Genomic DNA, 8,219 nt, shown 5'->3' on the forward strand with positions numbered 1-8,219 from the left:
CATCACAATACATTTTTAGAACACTTCTTTCACCCCAGAAGGTTCTCTAGTGCAGAAAATCTTCATTTCCACCCTACTCCAGGGAACCACGAATCTGTTTTCCATCACTGTAATTTTGCCTTTTGTCAGAATTTCATGGAACTGGGATCACAATATGAAGTCTTCCGTGTCTGACTTCTTTCACTCAGCATAATGTGTTTGAGGTTCGCCCATGTTGTAACGTGATCAGAAATTTCTTCCTTTCTTCTGCTGAAGAGCATTCCACGTGTGGACATCTATTTGTCAGTTATGGGCATTTGGATTGTTTCCAGTTCGGGGCTCTTATGAATAATGCTGATCTGAACATCCATGCACAATTCTTCATGTGGCCAACTGTTTTCCTTTCCCTTGGGTAGACACCTAGGAGTAGAATTGTTTAGTCACATGATAAATGTATGTCCAACTTTTTAAGAAACTGCTAAACAATTTCAGAAGATCTTGCCTGAGGCAAGGAAGGATGAAGAAGGGACAGAGGCGCCCTGGGTGGGGCCCTGTGGCCCTGGAGTTTGTGCCCTCTATCTCTTTACCCTGCTCTGTGTCAGGCTGCTCAGTGTCTCTCTCTTTTTGTCTGTCAGTCAGTCCATTGTTATTTCTCAGCAAATCCAGTTTATTCAGAATGAAATTGTTTCGTGTTCATCCGAGTTTGGGTTTTTTTCATTGTTTCCCCAACAAGCGATAGGTCTTCTGTCAGATGACACACATAGGAAATGATCTTGTGTGGTCTTTGTTTCTTGCCTTATGAGCATAAAAAAAAAAAAAAAAAAGTCATTTCCTGAAATCACTTTTTCAGTCAGCGCTCTGAGGGCTTCTGTCTGGTCTGTGGCAGAAGAGACGGCTCGGGTGGCCTAGTAGCTCGTGGGCTGTGAGGGAAGTCCAGTCAGTGTCCAGATACTCGGGCTGAGGCAGTTCTGGGTTAAGCCCAGCCTCTGCTCTTGGTCTGACTGAGCACGTTCCCGGGTTGTCCCCTGCCCTTCAGCCTTCGGGTCCTGAGGTTTGCTAACTAGACACCCGGCAGCCTTCTGTTGTCTATAAAAGCCCAGGGATGATTCTCAACTGATTCCTCAGCAGACAGCTGCTCTGTACCCCCAGGGGTTTTCCACATGTGAGGAACCCCCCAGGAGCCCAGGCCTCTGAGCCCTCAGGCCGGCAGCACCGTCCCACCCCCCCCGCCCCGGTGAAACAGGACAGGCTGGGGGCAGAAACGCTGGTGCGTGCTCCCACGCCATCGCTCACCATCGACATGGTCTCAAGGAAGTGATTCGCTTATTAAGCCCCCATTTCCTCACCTCCTAAGTGGGGTCCCCACTTGTGGAGCTTTTACATCAAAGGCAATAATCATAAAAGCGCCTCATAGGGCACTTGCCATGGAGCAGGGACTTCCTGAAGGCTAATTGCATTCTTTCCCATCACATTCCTCCACAGAAGCAGGTAACCGATCATCTGGAAACCTGAGGGACGGGCAGGGAAGAAAAACCACCAGGAGACACCATCCTTTCCCTGGAGCTCCTCGTGTTCAGTTCAACAACTTGGCTCTTCTGACCAGGCGCCGTGCTTGGCTGAAGGACGCAAAGCCAAGGAGACAGTCTAGTATCAAACATGGACCCAGACCAGAAAAGAGGGGGGGAGACTCCACAGAAAGGGTGAAGGTGCTTCATCCATCAGGACCTTCCAGCACTAGCCTGGCCTTGCTGGGAGCAGCCTGTGCCTACAGAAAACACTTGAAATCCAGCGTGGACTTCAGAAACCTCAGTGTAGACCTCAGGGTCCTCCACTTCCTTAAGGCCTCTGTTCACCTGTTCTCAAAACTTAAGCAACTTTCTGGTGCCAACACCTTGAATTCCTAATCCGAAGGGCATTTCCCATCAGTGCGTGCCACGCTGGTTGTGGTCTGTTGCTACACATCAAACTGCTTCAATACATTTGCATAAGTGGCATAAAAAACTATTTTGTGATGTACATGATTCCATGGATCAGGAATTGGGACAGGCACAGCAGGATGGCTTGTCTCTTCCATGATACCTGCGGCCTCTGCTGGGTCCTGGAATCATCTGGAGGTTCCTTCACTCCAGACGGCATTTGGGCTGGGATGTCTGAAGGCTGAGCTCAGCTAGGATTGTCAACCAAAGCTTCCATACATGACCTTCTCTATGCCTTCAGTAGCCGGGTTCCAAGAGTGTGTGTTCCAGGAGGGAATTCTAGAGCGTCCTTTTTGTGTATTTACGTCCATCCCACTAAAGTCTGAGAAGCCGGTGAGCATGAATTGAATCCCTTCACCCTTGGTCCGAGGTCCCGTTGGCAGAGCACTGTGCTTGCTCCAGAGTGGGTATGTTTAGCCTGTGTTAATGAGTTGGATTCTTTTGTCTCTTTTGCAGATTACTGGCCTTTAGGGGTCCCACCAGGTATTAACGAAAGGGGAATTGTGACTCTGAACATAGACTAGAAATCCACTGTGTGACCCTCCACCAGCAAGAGTATATGGCAGGGTGAGGTGATGGGAGTGTATACTGCACTTAAAGTCTGGTTTCCTTCTTTGTTATCTTTGGATTTAGATTTCTGAGCAAGGCGTGCACTCTGTCCAATTTACTTCACCTTGGCTTTAATTTTTACTAAGCAATGGGATTTTTATCTAGGTAATTGGGCCGTTCTGGATCACCTGTCCTCTTTTCCATGGCCTTTGAAGTCATGAAGTGTCCCAAGAAGTGTCAGTGAGGACTCCCCGGGGGTTCAGGTCCTGTCCCTTTTAGGGTGGGTGTGCTCTTCACCTTTAACTATGCGTGGAGTGTTTTCATTTATACAATAAATGTTCATTCAGTACTTACTCTGAACCCCATGCTACTGAGTAGGACGTATTTCTTGCCCCTCAAGGAGCACACAGATGTGTGAATGGACGATGCAGTGTCTGTGGGGAAGACAATTCCAAGGACAAGACCAGCGTGCTGTGAACATTCCGGATCTAGTCCTGGACCTGTTGCAGAGCTGGGATTGGTCAGGGTAAGCCTCCTGGAGTGGAGCCATGTGGAGAATAAGAGAAGGAGAAAGGAATAGAAATGAAGAGAACAGAAGGTACTTTAGGGAGGAAGCAGCAACTACAAAGATCCAACGTCTAGACAGACAATAGAGAATTCCAGAAATACTCAGACCCCAACCAATCTTACTTAACAAGCACCCTTACTTCTCGCTAGCTCCAATTCTAATTCTCGATAAACAACACACGTAACTGACTGTAACCTTGTGGGTTTTGCCTTTATCAGCCTCCCCTATTTTGTAGTCCAGCGGAACAAATTCAGGTGCTCCTTGAGTCTGTGTCTCCCAGGCTACAGTCCTAACAAACCCCAAATAAACACCTTTTTATTTCAATCGGGTCTCAGTTTCTAAAAATTTTGGTTAAAACTCGTTTCATAGTCCAATGAATTCTTCTGTTGCAAGAGTCTGCAATACAAGAACTTATTTTCCTCCTCAACTGTTGAAACTTAGATAATTTGTTTTCTTTCTTTCTTCTTTCTTTTCTTGATTGCTGTTATTATGGAAAATGGTAGGGGAGAATTTTTCTTTTCGACTCACACTTGAAGAAAACATGTCCCACACAATCCCTCCATCTCCATCATGTCTCGTAAAATCTCTGTATCTTCACACTAAATGTGCTAAGAATCTCATCTGTCTCTTTGGGACAAATGCCCACCTCCAAATGAGCCTTTTGTTTTTCGTGGTAACTATAGACATTAAGGCAATTATCTCACCCAAAGGTTTTTGAGATAATGGGCGATTTCCTGTTTTGTTGACACTTGCTGTTAATACTGTACTCTCCCATCACCTTAACTGCAATATGTGGTCATCATGGAGCTCCTGCAGAGTAGTCTTATGCTCATGAAGCAATAGCCAGTGATAATAACAATCACAAAAGAAGAGGAACTTCCATCGTTTAATTAGGCAAAGGACACATAAGTAAATATCCTGGGTACTGTGTCAGAAATTCAGACTTGTGGATTAGGACCAGGTTGGCAAACATTCTGTGAGCCTTGGGGGCAGACGAGGAAATGGGAGAGCTAGGTTGCCCTGATAATTATTAGAGGAGGGACTGTTAATCCTTGCTCAGGTTACATCTCCTTCTGTGGGACTTAGCTCATAATATTGTTGTTATTTGTTTACCGCTGACCCGAGAGCCTTCACGACAAGTACCATGTGATTTTCATTCTTGTATCCTTGGTACCCAGTACAGCACATCTAGCCCTCAATCAATGCTATCTGGATGAAAAAACACTTCTGTGTCTACATTCACAGACTGGGAGTGGGTCCATGTGTTTTCAGTGTTGCTTTAGCCGTGTCTAACACAGATGCTAGCTGAGGTGTCCTTCTCTTTAAAAAATTTAGATGAGATTTGTCTTTAAAACCTTCCCAAGATTTCTGTGAACCCCGGGAGAGGCTTCCTTTCTCATGGTTTCCTCTGGCTAGACATTGTGCTTCCACTGAATTAGTTCAATTCATGAACGAGCTCATCATCCCACACAGTCTTTTGCAGTATCTTGACTCAAATGTGGAACTGAGTCCCTTGAGTTTCACCAAAACCTCACCCACATTGGGCCTTTCATCTGTAGAACTTTACAGAAGCTTTAAGGAGATGTGGGTGAGGGACAGTCTACACAGCAACAGCATAAGCTTGATAGTACTGAATATCAGACACTCCAGTTTTTACAAGACATTCTACCATGCTCCATGTTGCTTGGCCATCCTTGTTTTATCCTCGCTTCTCTTCTCTTCTTTGTCCACTCCCACCTCTGAGTTTCCAATAACTTAAAAATTAAACATGTCCCATCTGTATTCCTGAAATGACACATTCTCACCTTTCTCCTTCAGGTCCAGTTTCTTAGGAAGGACCCCTGAGAAGGCTTCCATGCGCTAAGAGAGAGGAGTCAAAAGGAAAGCCAAGTCAGATGCCAGGGAGCATCCCTGGGAAGGGTTCTGGCATGGCCACCTCCCATGGCCAAGCCCCTGGAGTGGGAAACCACAACAGAATCCCCACCAAAGTTTTGAGATCTGAGCAAATGGGGCTTTGCGGGGAGGAAGCAAGATCCCTGAGCTCCCCATCATGGCTCAAGTGTGAAGGCAACATGGCATGGGTGTCTGCACGCGGACCAAGGCCCCTTCAAGGGTTCCTATGAGCAAGACATGGAGTGGAGAGCAGAAAGATGGTCTCTTATGCCAGCCAGAGCAGCATGAAGTAGCAAGGCCTCCAGAAAGCCCTGCTAAGTCTTCTGAGGCCACAGAGGAATACAGGAGAAAATGGAGCATTTCCAGTGTTGCAAGAGGAATGCCAAAGGATCAGTGGATCAACTCAGGAGGTCAGTCCATGGGTTGATGGTTGAGGCCCAGACAGGATGAGGTGCATTTCAGCAGGTGCTGACAGCAACAGATGACAAAGACCAGAGTCCCTTTCCCAAAATTGTGACATCGAATGTCACTGAAGGAAGGGGCGTGGGTTAAATGCTGAATTGACTGAGATTAAGTCTCTGCCTTTTGGAGGAACTGGGGTCTCAAAACAGAAGTTAAGTTCAGTTCTAGATGGAAGTTTACTGTTGACACCCACATACATCTCTCTTAACACCTTTGGGTAGGATCAGCCCTATCTGGTGTCGGTAAATGTTTTAGAATCGTTTGTTCTTTGTTAGTAGGTGTTATTGCTTCCTCAGAATGGATCAGCATATTTATTTAGAAGTATTTCCTCCACTATTTTATTATATTGAGTTCATCTCAAGTGAGCTCGTTTGGATTGTTGATCTTGTTCATTGTTGTAGAATTATATTTCTTCCTTGGACTAAGGAGTGTTGGATTGCAGGCTCATTTTGAATGGGAGATTTCCTATTAGTTTGTTTATAAAGATTTGTTTCTCTCTCTCTCTGCTCCTCCATCCCTACATAGGAATTTTGAGGTTGCCTCTGTATTGGAGGCTGTTGGTACCCTACCCAGAAGCCTTTGCCCACTGCTGCACCCCTCCTTTACCTGCTGTGAGTGTTGGTTGTTCTTTTCCCCAGAGAGCTACTCCTGGCTTAATTAGGAAGATGCCTCACTAACATGAGAATACAAAAGGCCATACTCTTTGCCTCAAAATGGGCTTAATTCTGTGAAACAATTCATGCTCCAGAGCCCCCGTGAAATCAAGCCAATGCAGGCAACTTGTAATGGTTAATTTTATGTGTCAACTTGGCTAAGCCACAGACATTTGGTTAAACATTATTCTGGGTGTGTCTGTGAGGGTTTCTGGATGAGATTAAATTTGAATAGAAATATAACTGATTTCTTTATATTGATCTTGTATCATGTAATCTGCTGAACTCATTTATTAGCTCTAAGAGTTTTCCTTATGGATTCCTTAGAATTTTCCACATAAAAGATCATGTTGTCTGCAGAGAGATGTAGTTTTACTTGTTCCTTTGCAATTTGAATCTGGATGCATTTTTTTTCTTTTTCTTGCCTTTTTTTTTTTTTCCTGACCAGAACCTCCACTATGATAGAAATGGCGAGAGCAGACATCCTTGTCTTGTTCCTGATCTTAAGGGGAAAGCATTCAGTCTTTCACCATCAAGTATGATGTGGTGAACATTCTTGAACAAGTCTTTTAAGGACTGAGGTCTTCCTTTCTATTGAGTAAATACCTCGGAATAGAATTCCTGGATCACAGGGTACGTATATGTTCAACTTTACAAAGAATTGTCAAGCTATTTTCCCAAGTGGCTTTTGTATCCAACCATCTTTTAAATTTTTCTTGTTACATGTTATGTATCATCTCAGTGAGTTTTGGAAACCAGGAAGGCCCCCAAACTGTGGGCTTCTTGTTGCACCTTAACTGGAAGTCTTCTCAGTGATAGACTCAACACATCTGCAACCCTCAAGAAGTTTCCAAGGGGGGACTTCCCTGGTGGCGCAGTGGTTAAGAATCCGCCTGCCAATGCAGGGGACATGGGTTCGAGCCCTGGTCCGGGAAGATCCAACATGCCGTGGAGCAACTAAGCCCATGTGCCACAACTATTGAGCCTGAGCTCTAGAGCCCATGAGCCACAACTACTGAAGCCCGCACGCCTAGAGCCCGTGCTCCACAACGAGAGAAGCCGCCGCAATGAGAAGCCCACGCACCGCAGCAAAGAGTAGCCCCTGCTCGCCTCAACTAGAGGTAGCCCGTGCGCAGCAACGAAGACCCAATGCAGCCAAAAATAAATAAATAAACTTAAAAAAAAAAAAGTTTTCAAGGGACAGTTCTTTTATTTTCAACTTAAATCCATTCCCTCATAAGCTCACTCTTTGTCGACTGTACAAACCCTCTCAAACTCCTCCTTAGTCATTCCCCCAAGAGAAGCCCAGCTAGACCACAAAATCTGCTGCTTGAACCACCATTCACTTTATTTGCATGTGATGTTTTTGTGGCCATGTCATTACAATTAGGAGGAATCCCTCTAACCAAGGCAACCATGGAGAGGTGGTTGTACAGTCCGGTCTTGGTGCAGATCTTTTTCGTGCCTGGCAGGGCTCCAGTTATAGCCTTGGCTTATCTCCTGTGTGATCAAAAGAATGCAAACGTTCTGCAGGCTCCCACGTGCTATCTTGTAACCGTCTCATACCGCAAACTCTGCTTCCCATCCCAGGACTGACAGCATCTTCTTCAAAGCACTGCACATCTCCACAGGCAGGTATATCAGGATGAGCAATCAGCTGCTCACCTCACTTGTGAGCCCTGTTTTTTAGATTCTCTCTCTGCGGTTCATTAGTCAGTTTTCCTTAATCACAAGGTCTCCCTCTTTTTATTTTTCTAAAATGGAGGATATTGATTGTTTCGGCAGAATATGAAAATAATGCATGTTTGTTTAAAGAAATAAAGAAGCCCTGAAATTATAAAGCATAATTCTTCCCTCTATAAAAATGGCTAACATCAATAATATCTCAATAAATCTGGAAACATTTTAAATGACTAATAGTTTGGGGTTGAAGTTTGAGGTTTATCCTTCCAGGTTTTTAAAACGCACTTAAGGGAATTCCCTGGTGGTCCAGTAGTTAGTGGTTAGGACTCAAAGCTATCACTGCCGGGGCCCAGGTTCGATCCCGCAAGCCATAAAAAAAAAAAAAAAAAAAAAAAAAGAAGCACTTAATATACATCATGAACATTTCTGCATGGTAGTAAGTTTATAGCTGGACAT

The 8,219-nt window shown here is 44.9% G+C and overlaps 1 protein-coding gene across 1 annotated transcript in view; it reads left to right on the forward strand.

Annotated features, from left to right (window-relative positions):
* The window catches only part of GLB1 (galactosidase beta 1), a 91,814-nt gene extending 88,945 nt beyond the window's left edge, over positions 1-2,869 (forward strand). Inside the window, exon 16 of the mRNA XM_007191525.3 lies at positions 1,462-2,869. Coding sequence (XP_007191587.2) covers positions 1,462-1,491 — 30 coding nt within the window. The 3' untranslated portion in view covers positions 1,492-2,869. The remainder of the gene's footprint in view (positions 1-1,461) is intronic.
* Positions 2,870-8,219: the final 5,350 nt, after the last annotated feature.

The sequence above is a fragment of the Balaenoptera acutorostrata genome, chromosome 10 (genome assembly GCF_949987535.1).
Source record: "Balaenoptera acutorostrata chromosome 10, mBalAcu1.1, whole genome shotgun sequence".
NCBI lineage: Eukaryota > Metazoa > Chordata > Mammalia > Artiodactyla > Balaenopteridae > Balaenoptera > Balaenoptera acutorostrata.